Here is a 19,879-nt window from a genome sequence, read left to right as displayed (position 1 = left end):
GTCCTGCAGAAAGACGCCCAGCCAAATCAACATCAGTTTGCTTTCATCAGTAAGACCATTTCCCATTTACTTCTTACTCAGCAGCCAACAAGCTCTAGTTATTTCACACACATGGACATGATTTGAAGTCTTTAAAATTACTTTTCTAAAAACGTGCCAAATAAAAGAGTTTGGGGACAAAGCGGCAGGCACTGAAACGCCAAACGGACAGTGGAGATGGTTGAGTTGTGTGCCGTCAGACACATAAACACGCGTCTGTGTGCTCATGTGTGTAAGCGCACAGCGATTCAGCCATAAAAAGGACATTGTTTGTCCAGAGACGGGCGTGGCGGGAAAACAGGACAGAGAGAGCGTGAGGGACGTGTAGCAGCACGTACACACACACACACATCCCTCACGCTGAGAGCAAACGCAGGCCGAGGGGAAACTCCTGCGGTGTATTTGACACCGAGTGTGCTGAGAAACAGACTGACTGAATGAGTGAATGGTGAGGCTGGATTTTATTTGCCGCCCAGCGATGATGTGAGATACAGAACCACTGATTCCTATAATAAAGCATAATGTACAGAACAAGAAGGCTGGAGAGGAATCAGAATCAAATAAAGCACAAGGTTCCATTAGCTAATGGGTTATTCTGTGGGTCAACCAGAGTTGACTGATTTTTTTCTGAAGAACGATAACCATGTATAGTGATGAAAGCCAAATATTAAATGGCATGGATGAATATTTACTAAGTAATCCACTATTTTGTAGAGGGGGTCAAAATGGCAATTTTTCAGATTTTCAGAGATTCAGAGCCAATTTACAGGGGCTTTAAAATGACTTCAGAAAGATGGCAGCATCATAATGTTATTTTTACACAGAGATTGGTAGCTCTATTAGTAAAATCTGTTGACTTTACCAATCTTTGTTGCATTATGTGCCAATAGTGACCAATCAAAAATGGGGAAATGGCACTTTTCATGTTTTTACTCCAAAGTTTGCATGTCTGTAACTCATGAAGTATTTAAGATATCTTAATGTCCTTTTAGATATTGGGTCTTAGCAAACCTTCCCTTTGCAGGGTTCTTACACCTTTTCCAAAGTAAAATTCAAGCACTTTTCAAGCACTTTCAAGGTGCATTTTCAAGATATTCCAGCACTGTGGCAAATTACATATTCACAGACATGAGTTCTAAACTTTAAATCAGATGTTATTGTGATATTAAAAAACAACTGTCTAGATTGCATATAACATTGCCCCATATAAATAGTCAACATTCAGTATACAAATTATATAATTTAAAATATATAATTAATATAATTTACTGAGTATCTGTAGTATTTTAAAAATAAAATTTAAAGGCTTTTTAAGACCTGCACAAATAAAAGTAATACTGTATGAGTGGAGTAGGGCAATGTCTATGGTAACACATTAATGACTGATATAAAATGACTGTAAAAAAATATGATAAACTAAAATTCTAAAACTTGAAAACTTTCTAAAACTTGAAGGATTTTCACAAATACATTTCACATTCCAGCCTAAAAGTAGCCTACTAAAAGGTAGTCAAAAAGACACTATAAAATTAATAATAAAATTTAACTGGCCCAAATGAAAAAAGACAATTTTTTAAACATTGAAAATATTTTTGATTGACATTTAGACTCCTACCTGATTTCCTATTCACAAATATCAAGGTATTTTTTTCATTATTTACAGTGTATCTGCAGAATTTTTAAATATCAATTTAAGGCAATTTATGACCCTTTTAAGAGCTGCACAAGTAAAATGAACACTGTAGTTGGGTTGAACAATGTACAGTAACATTAAGCCATAAAATGACATGATTTATAATTCAGATTTTCACAAAAACAAAACATCTTATACAATGGCATTTCAGCCTTTATACCTTTAAAATGGATATATCAAGTATAATTTATTTAAAACATAAATATTACTGTCTTAATTGTTTAGATTTTTAGAAAGCACATAACTTTTACATTTACAACTCTTATGTGTTTGCTGCATAAAAACATGCGCCAATATTTGTAATAATCTTGCTAAACAGCTGAATATTCGCAAATTCATTCCCTGTCACGAGGGGGCGCTTTAGGAGTGCTGAAATATTACGGTTTCCTAATAACGGCTGTACACAAATCAGCATTAACGCAGTTTTATCAGACATGAAATGAAAATGCCAACGACACGTTTCTGAGGACAGTCGGTTCCCTTCAGATACATTCATATAAAGACATCCGTGCCGCGTTTTGACTTTGAAACGTGCAGTGTGTATGTTTATTCAATATGATATCATTGCCTTTTGAAGTTTTATCCAGCCTATCGCGATTCTCGTATATCCGTCCCTAACTCTTAAACTTATAATTAAGCCTTTTCTTATACTATTTAATACATTTAAAATTTTGTATGGCCTTAACTTTGATAAGGCTAAATTGATGAGTTTGTAATGACCCGCACGAGCCCTCTACTTTAAGATAGTCCGGTGAAACATTTTAGTAGTCCGACTGGAAAACACAATAGCCCCGAGACATCGGGCTGGCAATTTTGCGATCCCCAAATTCTCGTTTTAAACATAATTCTTATTTGTCGTTTTCAAGCCATCGAGGACTGATGCAACAACCTCCTGATAACTGGCATGTTTTATCTACCGCTCTGTTCCATCAGAGGGCGCGCAGCAAGAAAGACCGGCGGATCACACTACAGCCTCACGTGCACACTTGAGCGGAGCTGTTTTTTTTTCTTTTCTTTCTTTTACATATTATAAGCAAAACAAAAAATAACTATTTAGTATGAAAGCGAATTAATATGAAACCGATGCAACTGCATATTCAAGCACTTTCAAGCACTTCATCCAAAATCCAAGCATTTTTCAAACCTTGAAAACACTACATTAAAATTCAAGCATTTTCAAGGAATTCAAGCACCCGTACGAACCCTGCCTTTGGTATCTTTATTTTTAAGGCCCTACATGGTTTGGTTCCAGAGATATTGGAATTTCAATATGGCTCCAGGAGTAAATCGTACACAATTTGGGTCATGTGGGTCAGTTTGCAAAAATATGAGACGACTTTGTTTGCTTCAGTCAAGACAACTGCATTGAATATACCTGAGTGCCATAAATATTATTTTTCCAAAGTTTGCGTGCCTATAACTCAAGAAGTATTAAATATATCACTATATGATTTTAGATTCTAGTTCTTAAAGAACTTTTCTCCTGGAATATTCATTTTTAAGGTCCTACATTGCCATATCTCTGGGACTGAATGATGCAGGGCCTTAAAAATGGGGATTCTAAGAGAAAAGTTTATTAAGAACTAGAATCTAAAATCTTATGGCGATATCTTTGGAAATGTAAACTTTGGAAAAAGAATATTTATGACACTCAGACAGGCATGTTTAATGCAGTTGTTTTGACAGAAGGAAATGAGATACATTTCTAGTTTCAACGTTATTTCTTCTTCAGACATTCCTCTTTAAAAGGAAAGAAGCCTCATATTTTAGCAAATTGACCCACATTAGGTTTTTGACCGTTGAAAATCTGTACAATACTCTTCAAGCCACAATGAAATTCCAATATCTCTGGAACCGAACCATATAGGGCCTTAAAAATGAAGATGCCAAAAGGAAAATTCATTGAGACCCAATATCTAAAAGGGCATTCAAATAGCTGTAATACTTCTTGAGTTACAGACATGCAAACCTTGAAGTAAAAACTTGAAAAGTGCTGTTTCTCCATTTTTGAATGGTCACCATTGGCACATAATGTAACAAAGATTGCTAAAGTCAACAGATTTTACTAATAGAGCTACTAATCCCTGTGTAAAAATAACATTATGATGCTGCCATCTTTCTGAAGTCATTTTTACCCCCCTGTAATTTGGTTCTGAATCTCAGGTGTAAACTGCCATTTGACCCCCCCCCCCCCCCTACAAAATAGTGGATTACTCAGTAAATACAGTAAATGAGAAATACAACATAGGCTACATTTAATTTCTGTCATTAAATAAAGAAAGTATGTTCATTAGCACTGTTAAAGACATCAATATTATACTGGCTACTGAAATTCTGGTAACACTTACAATAAGGTTTCATTAGTTAACAAGAGTTATACATTAACTAACAATGAGCAATGTAATCCAACTTTTCATTGTTAGTTCATATAAACTCAGGTCCATTAAATAATATTAACAACATTGGACCCCATTGACTCCCATTGTATGGACAACATACTGTAACTAGCTGCTACAGAATTGCTGACCTTTTTTTATTGATATATGACAGACCACTGTACTATCTGGGTTTATTACAGTTTCTAATTATCATTAGTAAGACCGTATTTCATAAATTACTAAATTACTGTCAGCATATTAAAGAGCAGTAAATAAAAATTGCCAAACAAAATCACTTATAAGTATCTAAGAGCTCCAGCTGACAAGGTAAAAACACAAAAAGTACAGTATAGTTATTGATTATGTACTGATTTCGGCCACAGTGTGCTGATGATATTTTATATATAGATGATACCGTATATATTACTGGATGAGATCACTCATACACACACACGTTACCTCTATAGTGGGGTCGTATTCATCCACAAAGTGGTTCTGGATGAGTTGGATGGTGAGAGCGCTCTTGCCCACGCCTCCAGCGCCCACCACCACCAGCTTATATTCAGTCATCCCTTCACTCCTCTTCAACCTCTCGCCACACCTGAGGAGAAAACAGCAGCACCATCAATACAGACTGCATCAAAATCCACTGATTTCTATTATAGACACAGCAAAGATCTTCTTCAGGCCTGAAGGTTTGTTTAGGATTCATAGGACATAATGTTTGACAGCAGTGCTTTGTTGAAATGAGCACATAAGAAGTCCAAAGTGTCACTGTCTCACTTCCAAATCTTTGACTATATGACTAAAAACTTTCAACTAAAGCCTGCAAATTATTACAAACTGGTGCACTTTGGTGCCTTTTCCGTAGTTAAACATCCATATTAACGACCAGATACAGCAAACCGACTTGAAAGAACTAACGACGACAAAAGTCCAATGTCGCCTACATCTAGGCCAAATAGTTACATTTGAACATATCACAAAGAGTACAGTCGGCTGTGTTTTCATTACAGATCTGCAAAAACTTTAGCAATATTTAATAAATGTCGACAAAAAACTATTGCGAAATCACTGTGCTTCCATTTACCGATGTTATGTGACTAAAGCGTATTTTTTTCCTCTTGCGATAAGTCGTGACGACGGATGTTGGTAGGTTTATATATATCGCAGACAATATGGTACGTTAAAAAAAATGATGTTACTTTTAAATACGCCAGCTGAACTGTAAATGCGGAAAACTGTTTCCACTTTTGTTCAAATTGTCTAAGAAACCACCTCATGCAAGCATAAAAACCTTTTTTGAGACATATGAGTGGTTTTGGGAAATTATGTTTTTATTTTGTGAATTCCACTCTTTAACAGTAAGTAGCAGTAGTTTGTATCTGCCATTCGAAAAAAGGGAAATTATAAGAGCTAGGGCTGTGAATATACAAACCATAAAAAAAGCAGTGCCACGTTTTTTGCTTACTTTGTCACTTTCAACGTTTTTTTGCCTCGTGCACTGGTTTGCTGAACATCCAATCTGGGATGTTTGATAAAAGCACCGTGAGCCAACTGTGATCGCAAGTTATCAACTTAGTTTAAATATTTAATGTTTTACGAAACCATAGTTCCAACAAACATTGCTCAAACAGTATTGCAAACTTGTCACTGTTTTCACAAATGAACCTTTTCGCTATTCTATAAATGTGTAGGTTTGCATGCGTCATTCAAAAAAGGGAGCCTGTAAGAGCTAGGGCTGCAAATATATAAACCACAAACAAAGCAGCGCTGTGTATTTGCTTACTTTGTCACTTTCAACAAATTCTTTGTCTCGTGTACTGGTTTACCAAGCTGAAAATACAATCTGGAATGTGCTTTCTAAAAGCATCATTAGCCAACTGTGGGTGCAAATTACCAACATAGTTCAACTATTTAATGTTTTACGAAATCGCAGTTCAAACGAACATTCGCAAACAGCATCGCAAACTTGCGTGGTTAGAACTGTAGCTTAGCATGGTGTGTCACGGTCTTTAGGAGCATGTTAAGGTACAGTTACATGAAAACAACAGCTAAAAATGAAAAAGTTTCATGTATAGACAACGTTGTCAAAACGATCCACGAAAACGACTAAAAACACTATATTACGCACAGCAGGCCAATAATTGGCGACGTCACTTTGTACATAAACATTACGCATTTGTGCACATATGCATTCCTATCAACTGAACAATTAATACGCATACGCATGACGTCGCCATTTTCAAAAATTTACTTTTGTGATGTTCTATAAATGTCAAAAAAAAAACTATTGCAAAATTACTGCCTTTCCATTAACCAATGTTATGCGACTAAAATGTATTTTTTTTGCCTCTTGCTGTGGTTTTTGCTAAATTTATTTGTATTTTGCTGCGACCGCATTAAAAAAAGAATGAAAACGTTTGTTCAAATTGATCTGCACCGACAGTTAATTGGCGGTAATATCGGTTATCGGTAAAAATCCATGCCGATAGTTTTTCTGGGTTGGGTCTGTTGCTAGAGCGGCTGAGAAGGTACTCATTGTACAGCAAAGTCCCTATAAGTCTTTGTTATACAGAGCAGAACACTTCAGAGGCGGTTTTAAAACATCAACAACAAAGCGGTGTGCATGTGCATCATTACTAAGTGTTTAATTTGTTGACTACATTTTGCATTAGTGGAGAAAGGACAGCAGTATACTTTTGCCGATTTGCTGATCAAATAAACTCTTGTAGATCGCCACTTGTATTGAATGCGACGATACCACGACTTTTGCCCTGTGTGTGAAATACATACTTTGATTAGATAATCACAAATGTGACCCTGGACTACAAAACCAGTCATAAGGTTAAATTTTACAAAACTGAGATGTATACATCATATGAAAGCTCAATAAATAAGCTTTCTATTGATATATGGTTTGTTAGGATAGGACAATATTTGGCCGAGATACGCCTACTTGAAAGTCTAGAATCTGAGGGTGCAAAAAATCTAAATACTGAGAAAATCACCTTTAAACTTCTCCAAATTAAGTTCTTAACAATGCATATTACTAATTTCGAAAAAAGAACAGCGATAAAAGCATTCATGTAGAAAATGAAATGCAGTGACTAAAAAGAATTGAAATATATTCAAATAGGTGTTTCAGGTGCTTTTAAAAAATGTAATGCATTTTACAGTAAAATTACATATAATGCAATGTTTAACCATTTATAGTCTGGTACAGTAATATTGTGTTACTGCAGAATTTTTTCAGTATTTTTCTGTGCAAATTATAACTATAGTACTATATTACATTTTAAGACTTTCTGATCATACTTATCTGTATAATATAAAATTATGGAAGCCTGTTTCCACCACTTACTAAAAAATAAAAAGGTAAAAACTCACAATTGTGAGAAATAAAGTCAGAATTGCGAGATAAAAACTTTCATTTTTTATTTCACAATTCTGACTTGTTTCTCGCAATTCCGAATTTGTATCTTGCTATTCTGACTTTTCTTGCAATTCTGAATGTATATTTCACAATTCTGACTTGTTTCTCACAATTCCAAATTTATATCTTGCATTTCTGACTTTTACTCCGCAATTCCGAGTTTATATCTTGCAATTCTGACTTATTTCTTGCAATTCCGAGTTTATATCTCACAATTCTGACTTTTTTTCTAGCAATTCTGAGTTTATATCTCGCAATTTAGACTTTTTTTCTCACAATTCCGAGGTTATATCTCACAATTTGAACTTTTTTCTTGCAATTCCGAGTTTTTATCTCACAATTTTGACTTTTCTCGCAATTTGGAATGTATATCTCACAATTCTGACTTGTTTCTCGCAATTCTTAATTTATATCTTGCAATTCTGACTTTTTTCCCGCAATTCCGAGTTTATATCTTGCAATTCTGACTTTTTTCTCACAATTCCGAGTTTATATCTCACAATTTGAACTTTTTTCTTGCAATTCCGAGTTTTTATCTCGCAATTTTGACTTTTCTCTCAGTTCCGAATGTATATCTCACAATTCTGACTTGTTACATTTTGATATATTTATAGTAGAAATTTCACAAAAAACTTCATGGAACATGATCTTTACTTAATTTCCTAATGATTTTTGGCATAAAAGAAAAATCAATAATTTTGACCCATATTATGTATTTTTGGCTATTGCTACAAATATACCCCAGCGACTTAAGACTGGTTTTGTGGTCCAGGGTCACAAATGTTCTAGAATAGAAGCAGTTAAATTGTGAAAGTACACAATATCCATATGTGTGTAATTTCAATACTGTGGCCTTTGTGTAGATATTTAAAGATGGCCATCTTTAGCTTGATTGTTGATGTAATGGTAACACTTTACAATATGAGTCCATTTGTAACATTAAGATTGATAAAAGCTGTAGAATAGAAGTATTGTTCCTAGTTAGAATGTGTTAATTTCTTTAAAAAAAATTTAGCTGCTTTTGTTAACAATGAACTATAAACTAACTGTAATGATTAATATATAATTCATATTAATTTTTTTATTCATTTACTCAATATGGTTCAGTATGCTACTTTTTATTTAAATAGTATAGCACTATTTGTTTTCCATTCAGTAGCCATTTTAAAAACTATCGGTCGATTAATCGGTATCGGCCAGTGTGGTCCAACCTAGCTATTGGTATCGGTAAAATCCAGTATCGGTTGACCTCTAGCAGCTGGTACAAACACAAGCATTGACTAGAGTGTCTACGATAAGCTCCGGTGGCTGCGTCAGAGGCGGAATGCACCGCAGACGTCTGCAGTGTAAATAAGGGATTTTCCAAGCAATAATGGCAAGAAAAGCCCCTTATACTTGAGAGTGGCCACGTAAGAGGTGTTTCTTGGAGGTTATAGTACAATCATATCACTTATAATCATGTCATAAGTATAATCATGTCACTTTTACTTATGCCAGGTGACCTGTAAATGCAAAAAACATCAACGATGTACTAAAAACGGAAAGTTCTACTACAAATAAAAGCAAATGGTTATTGTAGGTAAACCATTGTAACTGCAAATTAACCATGGTTTTGCTACACCAACTACAGTTTAATTGTGGTATTTGTAGTAAAACTGTGGTAAATCTACAGTTAATTATCGCTGTTGTCGTGTGAAAGAATGGCCAAACGACACTAAAAGTTGTCAGTTTTTAGTTGAAAACAGTGTTGTGTAAACTCCCCCTATAGTCCGCCACGACCAAGAGTCCTAGAGAATTTCATCCTAAAGGAATCTGGAATGCTCTTTCATGTTTTGCTGTTTAGCATTCAGTGAACAAACTCGCACAGAAATGCAAGGAAGATAAACTATGAAATATGAAAAGCATTCTGGCACTTGAAATAAGACCCAAGCTTGCAGCACACCAAGCTTTTATCTGATAACTGATCATTTTGTGGTTTTCAGTTCAAGTTTCAACATGGTCCAAAACAACATTAACTCTGAATGTGATCCAGCTACTGTCCCTCACTGGTTTTATTATTATCATAGGCTGGTTGTTGCTAGTTTCGGGTGGTTGATGTTGTTTTCCAGACCGTGAGGTTCTGAGGTTTCAACTGGATTTCCAAAGAAAAAGGCAGCTCCTGAGAAATGCAAGTCAGTCTAGTATTGCCTAATTTGACTTGAGTTAGTTGTTTAGAAAAGAAAAAAATAATGTGGCCACAAATTAAACCCTCATTCACACAACGTTTTAACTATTTATCTAAACAAGGAGACCATGTATGACTTTTTCCTTCTGTGGAAGTCAATGGTGTCCAAACAATGTTAAGAAACAGAAACATTTCTTAAAATATCTTCTTTTATGCCCCACAGAAGAAAGTCATATAAGTTTGAAACTACATAAGGGTGAGTAAATGCCAATTTTTCTTCTATATACCTTCTCATATCAATTAATTATACATAATGAAGTAAACCAAAACATTTTCTTATTTTCAAGAAAAATTGATGTGTATGAATTTTTATATATTTGATGGTTACACTATATGGCATTTTTAGTGTTATTAGTGTTAAATTTTAACTTTTCTTAAACTTATATAAACGTTTTAAAACCATATCAAATTCAACATGAATACAAAGAGTATATTAAGAGGCTAAAAACTTTGCACCTGCATTTTTTTCTGCATGTTGGTCGTACCATATGACTTTCATTTAGGGAAAAAATATTAATGACAATCAGTGAAGCAGTTTTTTTTCTAAGAAATATAAAAATGAGCAAACAACCTTTAAGAAATTAATTCTTTAAAAGGCTTTTTTCTTCATTATTATAGTCGTACCACCCTGACATTTTTAAGTTTATGCCCCCAAAAATGTCAAAATAAATTTAGAAATTTAAAAAACGTTTAGTCAATTTGTTCTGTGTATGATTTTTTTTTATATTTGACATATTTAATGTTACTAGTGCTAAAATTGAAACTTTTCTTAAAAATTGTATAAAATTTTTCAAACCCCTTTTTTTGCACTTTCTTTTACTCTCTGCAGAAGCTGTTTTTCAAGCTATTATTATTTTTTGTTTTAGAAATATCATTAATCAATTAATATTTCTGTAGAGTCACACTACATGACATTTCACAACGAGAACTAACCTTTATTTGTTTAAAAATTTCGGATCGTTTAAACTTTGAGACTTACTGCATCCATCTTGACACCCTTTAATTTTTTTCTGCATGTTGGTCGTACCACATGACTTTCATTTAGGGAAAAAATATTAATGACAAACAGTGAAGCAGGTTTTTTCTAAGAAATATTACAAAAAATGACAAACTAGCATTTTTGAGCAAACAACCTTTAAGAAATTCATTCTTTAAAGGCTTTTTTCTTCATTATTATAGTCGTACCACCCTGACATTTTTAAGTTTATGCCCCCAAAAATGTCAAAATGAATTAATTTAGAAATGTAAAAAAGTTTAGTCAATTTGTTCTGTGTATGAATTTTTATATATTTGATGGTTACACCATATGACATTTTTAATGTTACTAGTGCTAAAACTTTAACTTTTCTTAAAAATTTTATCAAATTTTTCAAAACCATATAAAACTCAACATGAATACAAAGAGTATATTAAGAGTTTAAAAACTTTGCACCTGTTTTGCACCTTATTTTATGCTCCGCAGAAGCTGTTTTTCAAGGTATGATTATTTTTTGTTTTACAAACATCATCAATCTATTAATATTTCTGTAGAGTCAAACCACATGACATTTCACAACGTGAACTAACCTTTATTTGTTTAAAACTTTCTGATCATTTAAACTTACTGCATCAACCTTGACACACTTTAATTTTTTTCTGCATATTGGTCATACCACAACTTTTTTTAAGAAATATTAATTACAAAAAATAACAAACTAGCATTTTTGAGCAAACGGCGTTTAAGAAATTCATTCTTTAGAGGCTTTTTCTTCATTATTATAGTCGTACCACCCTGACATTTTTAAGTTTATGCCCCCAAAAATGTCAAAATGAATTTTTATTTAGAAATCCAAAAAATGTTAAGTCAATTTGTTCTGTGTATGAATTTTTATATATTTGATGGTTACATTATATGGCATTTTTAGTGTTATTAGTGTTAAATTTAAACGTTTCTTAAAAATTATACTAAAAAAATTCAAAACCATATAAAACTCAACATGAATACAAGGAGAATATTAACAGTCTAAGAACTTTGCACCTGTTTTGCACCTTCTTTTATTCTCCACAGAAGCAGTTTTTCAAGCTATTATTATTTTTTGTTTTACAAATATCATTAATCAATTAATATTTCTGTAGAGTCACACTACATGACATTTCACAACGAGAACTAACCTTTATTTGTTTAAAACTTTCTGATCATTTGAGCTTTTTGAGATTTTACAGTATCAACCGTATTGACACTCTTTAATTTTTTTCTGCATGTTGGTCAGACCACATGACTTTCATTTAGTGAAAAAATATTAATGACAAACAGTGAAGCAGTTTTTTCTAAGAAATAATACAAAAAAATGACAAACTAACATTTTTGAGCAAACAACCTTTAAGAAATTAATTCTTTAGAGGCGTTTTTCTTCATTATTATAGTCGTACCACCCTGACATTTTTAAGTCTATGCCCCCAAAAATGCCAAATCAATTTTAATTTAGAAATTAAAAAAAACTTTAATTTTTTCTGTGTATTAATTTTTTACACATTTGATGGTTACACCATATGACATTTTTAATGTTACTAGTGCTAATATTTAAACTTTTCTTAAAAATTGTATCAAATTTTTCAAAACCATATAAAACTTAACATGAATACAAACAGTGAAGCAGTTTTTTTCTAAGAAATATTTTTTTTAAATGACAAACTAGCATATTTGAGCTTACAACCTTTAAGAAATTCATTCTTTAAAGGCTTTTTTCTTTTTTTTTCTAAAATTTTCACTGTTATCGAAAATTGTATGAATTTTTTCAAAACCATATAAAACTCAACATAAATACAAAGAGTATATTAAGATTCTAAACACCTTGCACGTGTTTTAAACAATTATTTTTAAGACTTTTTTTAAGATTTTGCATTATTTGTCACTGACCCTGCTGAAAATCACATAACGAACAACAAGGTTCACTTTAAGACAATTTAACAGTGGTGGGCATCCATCACCAGACAGACTATATTAGTCTCAGGGTGTGGAGTTTTATTATTAGACATCTATTTGTCGTCATCAGGCTGTAAACGCAGCTCAGGATCATCAGAGGTGCATCTGCAGTGTTAATGATTACATTTCTTGGTACTATGGAGACTAAAACTTATGAGTCCAGTGCAGTGTATCTGTGAGTGCTGGACGATTAATAAGTAACTCCACACACACTCCCGACACACGCTCTCACACACCATTGAGCTATTAAAGGCAAAGGGCAGGGAGTTCATATGTGATAGACACTTGTATGTACAACTGCCTTAAATCCTTAAAAGCCCACCCATTCTAGTATCTAGATATGACTGCATGAAAGAACTAAGAGATTTTTCACCTGTTCTATCATCTACCATGAAAAAATCATACAGTAACTCTGATAACTTAGAAAGGCAATAGCAAAGTTCACTAATTAGGCTTAAAATATGCAAGTACATGAACAAACTCGGTTTTGTGCATCACTGCGTTCTAAAATGCAATGCACCAACATTTTTACACAATGTACAAACTGTTTTTTTTTTATAAGAAATATTAACAAAAATATGCCAAACTACCATGATTTTTCCAAAAAAAAAGTATTTTTAATAAGGCTTAATAACCGATAATAATAATACCGATAACCGATAATTCCTTAATATTTAAAAGCTAAGCTAATTTAAAATCTAAATCCAAATTTTATATAATTTTTAAGAGCCTGAAACATAAAAGTCTCACCATTAAAAGCTATGTCCCAAACACTTAATATATCACCCAATTGTGCTTATGAGATAATGGTAAAAACGTACATTTATCTGCCGATACCGATATGGTGGCCGATATATCGTGCATCCATACTTTTTTCTCCATTATTATATTAGGACAGTTGTACCACCCTGACACTTTTGACTCTATACCCCCAAAAATATCAAAATTTATTTCTAATTTCAGAAATTTAACATGCGCGCACACACACACACACACACACACACACACACACACACACACACACACACACACACACAGTATATTCAAATCATTCTATGAATTTTTATATATTTGATGGTCACACCATATTACATTTTAAGTCTTATTGATGTTAAATGTAAACTTTTCTTTAAAATCGTATAAAAATAATGAAATTAAATAATACATTTTTGCTTATTTTGCTAATTTAGTAAACACAACTAAACTAATCCAAAAATAAAATTCTGTCTTCGTTTACTCACATTGTTCACATTATTCCAAATCACCTTCTTCAGTGATACAAAAATGCGTTTTTGTTTGTTTGTTTTTGTCCATACAATAAAAGTCAACGTTTTCAAAAAATCTTTTTCTGAAGAAGAACATACAATGTTTTTTGGAAAAACATGAGGATGAGTAAATGATAACTGAATGTCATTTTTGCCTGTAATATCCCTTTAATTTTGTATTTTGTTTGTTAACTAAAACTAAAAAAAATATATGGTAAAAAAACAAAAACAAAATATTAGAAAAAAAAAACTAAATTAAAATGTTAATGGTAAATGAAATAGGAAAAAAATTCCGTTAGTTTATCTTTAATAGTATCTCGATACTAACATAACACTGGGTGAGATTTCAGGAAATCAGGATTTGACTGCATTGTGCAAAGTCTAATATTATTGGTTAATATCATTCTGCCACACCCTTGTGCTTTTGGTTACATCACAAAAAAAGTTGTTTCATTATTACATTTACATTACATTTGATTACATTTCAATGAAAGATTACGAAAAAGTAATATTTCGATTAAAATAACATGCACTGTTAAACTGCGCACAGTATGACGCAGGTCATTTGTATTTAGAAATTAAATATGTCCAAAATAAAAGGTTATATTAATATATTTGTTATACTGTGTATATTAATTATGTATATATAAAGACACACACATGCATGTAAATATTTGACAACAATACGTTGTTTATATATAAAATATATTATACAGTCAAGCCAGAAATTATTCATACCCCTGGCAAATTCTGACTTAAAGTTACTTTTATTCAGCCTTTTTTTTTTTTTGACCGGAAATGACACAGGCTTCTCCCAAAAGATAATAAGACGATGTACAAGAGGCATCATTGTGGAAAAAAATATTTCTCAGCTTTTTTTTACATTTGAACAAAAAGTGGCATGTCCAAAATTATTCATACCCTTTGCAAACTGTCACAGTCTTTGGGAAAATCCAAAGTTCTATACCATTCCAAATAGTCCCAGCTGTTCTAAAGCATCCTAATTACCCTGATTCATTGGGAACAGCTGTTTTAATCAACTCAACAGGTGAAAAACAGAAGCTCTCTGCTGTTGGTTTGTGGACAGTCATGGACTAAGACTAAGGAGCTCACTGAGGACCTGCAGCTGCGCATTGTGGCTGCTCACAAGTCAGGAAAGGGCTATAAGACCATATCTAAATGTTTTGAAGTTCCAGTGACTACAGTGCAAAGTATTATTAAAAAATAAAAGACGTTCCGCACTGTGAAAAATCTCAGAGGACATGGTCCAAAAAGCCAAAAGTGAGACCTGTGCTGGCCAGGAGGATAGTGAGAAGAATCACCACCAAGGCCATCCTGATGAATCTGGGCTCTGCTGGTGGCAACATCTCAAGGCAGACAGTCCAACAGACACTGAACACCGCTGGGTTCCACAGACGCAGACCAAGGATAAGGCACACAAAAGCCCACTTGGCCTTTGCAAATTCTCATGTGGACAAAGAAGAAGACTTCTGGTCGTCTGTTTTATGGTCAGATGAAACAAAAATTGAATTGTTTGGCCACAATGATGTAGCCTTCATTTGGCGTAAAAAAGGAGAAGCCTTCAGCCCTAAGAACAGCATCGCCACTGTCAAACATGGTGCTGGGAACCTAATGTTTTGGGGGTGTTTTTCAGCCGGTGGACCAGGGAACCTAATCACAGTAAACAGCACCATGAAAAAGGAGCAATACATCAAAATTCTCAACAACAACATCAGGCAGTCTGCAGAGAAACTTGGCCTTGGGCACCAGTGGACATTTCAGCACGACAACGACCCAAAACACACAGCAAAAGTGGTGAAGAAATGGTTAGCAGACAAAAACATGAACGTTTTGCAGTGGCCCAGCCAGAGTCCTGACTTAAATCCAATTGAGAATCTGTGGAGGGAGCTAAAGATCAGGGTGATGGCAAGGAGACCCTCCAACCTGAAAGAGTTGAAACTCATCGCTAAAGATGAATGGGCAGAAATACCAGTGGAGACATGCACAAAGCTGGTCAGCAATTATAGGAAGCGTTTGATTGCTGTAATAGCCAATAAAGGCTTTTCTATTGATTATTGAGAAGGGTATGAATAATTTTGGACATGCCACTTTTTGTTCAAATGTAAATAAAAGATAAGTAATATTTTTTTCCACAATGACGCCTCTTGTACATCGTCTTATTATCTTCTGGAAGATGTCTGTGTCATTTCTAATAAAAAAACTTGTTGGTTGAATAAAAGTAACTTTAAGTCAGAATTTTTCGGGCTTGACTGTATATAATATCAATTATATGAATATAAGTATATACAAAATAAATGTAAAGTCACTAGAAAGTCCATTAGTCATTCTCAGGGAAGTGTGTTAAGTCTTGCTGATGTTTATATGTAGTTGAGCTAACTCTGAGGTGAGTGACGGTGCTACTTTCAGTTTCAATTTAACACGCATGAACAAAGTTTGCCCAAATTTAGGCCATGATTTGAATAAACCCTGCAACTAAAGTAGGGCACAGCGAGGCGAGGATGAATGAGTAACACACACACACACACACACACACACACACACACACACACACACACACACACACACACACACACACACACACACACACACACAGAGGGCAATGAAAGTTTGATTGGGACCTTCTGTCAGTGCAACATGTTGTTTGGGATGAACACTGGATCAGTGGAGACCAGACTGTAGGTCCCATCGGGGAATCTCTATCCCGCTCTCTCTACGACTTATAATTAGCGCCAAAGTGCCGTAGGGCTTCAGAAGGGTCCTAATGAGCCCCCGTAGTCCTGAACTGTTTGGGAAACAACTGTCTGAACCTCAGAAAACACTATAGTGAAACAATGTCTTAAGTGTGTTTCCAGAGTCTTGCTATGCAGTTGCAGTTACTTTCCAACTTATACCTAAAGTAGTGATGCAATGAAATTTCAGCAACCAAAAATATTCAGCCAAAACTAGATGAGTACAGTTTGTAAACAAACTTTAATGCTGGGTTGACAAAGCGTTGTTTAAAAGCTTGAAAATTCTACGCAAAGTCAATAAAATGGTATTAATGTGTTCTGGCACATTGCTAAAATGTTTTCAAGTTGCTAACATGATTTAACATTCTGTTAACATGTTTTAACACATTGCTAACATACTTAGCACATCGCTAATATAAACTGGCATTCTGCTATCATGTTTTAACACTTAGCTAATAGGGCTGTCAAACGATTAATTGCGATTAATCATGATTAAACGTGATTAATTGTTTGACAGCCCTATCTTAGCACATTGCTAACATGTTTTAACATGTTGCTAGCATGATTTGGCACATTGCTAACATGTTGCTAGCATTAATTAACACAATGCTAACATGTTTTAACATGTTGCTAATGTTATTTAACACATTTCTAACATTATGTAATGCATTGCAAGCATATTATAATGTTGTTAACACGTTTTATCATGTTGTTAGCATTAATTAACATGTTTTTAACATTGCTAGCATGTTTTGGCACACTGCTAACATAAACTGGCATTCTGCTACCATGTTTTAACACTTTGCTAATATATTTTAGTCTAGAGCTGTCAAACGATTAATTGCGAATAATCGCTTGACAGCCCTATTTTAGTCCATCGCTAGCATTTTTAACACATTGCTAACATGTTTACCTGTTGCTAGAATGATTTAACACATTGCTAACACATTGCTAACATAAATTGTATTCGTCTACCATGCTTTAACACTTTGCTAATATAGTTTAGCCTAGGGCCGTCAAGTGATTAATCATGAATAATCGTTTGACAGCCCTATTTTAGTCCATTGCTAGTATCTTTTAAAATGTTGCTAGCATGATTTAGCACATTGCTAGCATGTTTTAACTTGTAGCTACCATAAACTGGCATTCTGCTACCATGGTTTAACACTTTACAGCCTAGGGCTGTCAAACAATTAATCGCTAATATGTTTTAACATGTTGCTAGCATGATTCAACCAGTGCTAACATGTTTACATGTTGCTAGCATGATTTAACCCATTGCTAGCATGTTTTAACATGTTGTTAATGTTATTTAACACATTTCTAACATGATTTAATGCATTGTTAGCATGTTATAACGTTAACATGTTTTATCATGTTGTTGACATGAATTAACACACTGCTAACATAAACCGGCATTCTGCTACCATGGTTTAACACTTTTCTAATATATTTTCGTCTAGGGCTGTCAAACGATTCATTGCGAATAATCGTTTGACAGCCCTATCTTAGTCAGATGCTAGTATGTTTTAACATGTTGCTAGCATGATTTAGCACATTACTAACATATTTACAGGTTGTTAGCATTATTTAACACATTGCTAACATGATTTAATGCAATGTTAGCATGTTATAACATGTTGTTAACACATTTTATCATGTTGTTTAAATGATTTAGCATGTTGTTATCATGAATTAACACATTTCTAACATTGCTAGCATGTTTTAGCACAATGTTATTGAATTTAGTCTGTTGCTAGTATGTTTTAACTTGCTGCTAACATTGTCCGTAGCAAGCATTTTGAGACATGTTTTAGTCTGAGCCGCCATGACGTTCTGTGTGGCGAATTTTGACTAACACAAAAAAACGCATTTGAAAATTTCAGACTTAGTGTGCAAGGACCTTAAGAAGAAGAAGTAGCTTAAATAGACCAGTAAGTTGCCATTGACTATTTTATTAAATAATATCAAATAATTTTGTAAGACTTTTTAATTGAACTAAAAATTTGCCAGACAGTTTATATATTTTTGACAATTTTTCTCTTTCAGACAAAAACGGAAAATGGCATTTTAGCCAATAATTTTCAGCGGCCGAAATTTCAATGCATCCCTAAACAAAACTTTACAGTTTTGCCTAAATGAAAACTTCAATTCTGGTTTCTGTCAATTTCCTTAATTTTTTTTCAGTTAGTTTCCAAATTTACATTTTAATTTTGCGACAATACCATGAATAGTTTACCCAAAATGCAAGCTTATACAGATTTAAGTTATTATCAAGTATAGTAATGACGCAGCAAATATGGTAAATCCTTAAGGTCACACATTTGAGCTTCCCATGTTTATCAATTATTATTAATTAATGTATAAACTTTTTAATTCAATATATAAACTTTTTATGTAGTCATAAGACTAACATAATTCTGTATTTTTAGCTAAGCGAATTATTCACCCCCCGATGTAATATAAAATGTAGCATTTATATGCAATAATTATTGATTTACCATGTGTTTAAAGTAATAACTTCAAAAACAGGCCACTTTAACTATTTTAGCTTAGTTCTAAGTACAGTCTTATTTTATTTCAATTACTGAAAGTGATTTGTAACAGTCTAGTTTTAGTAAATGATAATCAACACTGGCTCTTATTGGATTAAGATGGTCTTAACTGGTTCAGACTATCAGGTCTTTGGCTAGTCTAGATGATCTCCCAACCTGAGCAACTTAAAACCACTTTTAAACCAGCAAAAACACCTTCATGCAAGACCAGAAAACAACAGAGGCACATTGGTTCAATCATCCAAATTTATTATCAAAACTTTATTTTTGGTTTTCACCTAATCTATAACTAATTTCAGTTTCAGTGTTTCTGTAAATAATTCATTTTGGTGCATCACCAAAGCGATATTCTAATCTCTAGTCATAACTCAGCCCCTCCTAAATGGAAGTCTAGGGATTTTTTCACCTGTTTAATCATCTGACTGATGGTAATGATGCTTCAAATATGGTAAATCCTTAAGGTCACACATTTGAGCTTCCCATGTTTATCAATTATTATTAATTAATGTAAAAACAAAACATTATTTAATAAAATTCAATATATAAACTTTGTATGTAGTCATAACTTCATGTAGTC

General features: G+C 33.5%; 1 protein-coding gene across 1 annotated transcript in view; it reads right to left on the bottom strand.

The window, feature by feature from the left end:
- Positions 1-19,879, bottom strand: part of LOC141301451 (ras-like protein) — a 41,427-nt gene that overhangs the window by 16,868 nt on the left and 4,680 nt on the right. Inside the window, exons 2-3 of the mRNA XM_073831675.1 lie at positions 4,570-4,711; positions 1-3 (exon numbers count right to left, since the gene is read on the bottom strand). The exon at positions 1-3 is cut by the window's left edge and continues 176 nt beyond it. Coding sequence (XP_073687776.1) covers positions 1-3; positions 4,570-4,680 — 114 coding nt within the window. The 5' untranslated portion in view covers positions 4,681-4,711. The remainder of the gene's footprint in view (positions 4-4,569; positions 4,712-19,879) is intronic.

Source organism: Garra rufa, chromosome 25 (assembly GCF_049309525.1).
Source record: "Garra rufa chromosome 25, GarRuf1.0, whole genome shotgun sequence".
Classification (NCBI taxonomy): domain Eukaryota; kingdom Metazoa; phylum Chordata; class Actinopteri; order Cypriniformes; family Cyprinidae; genus Garra; species Garra rufa.
The sequence above is the reverse complement of the archived record's forward strand: the minus strand, read 5'-3'. Positions and strand labels throughout refer to the sequence as shown.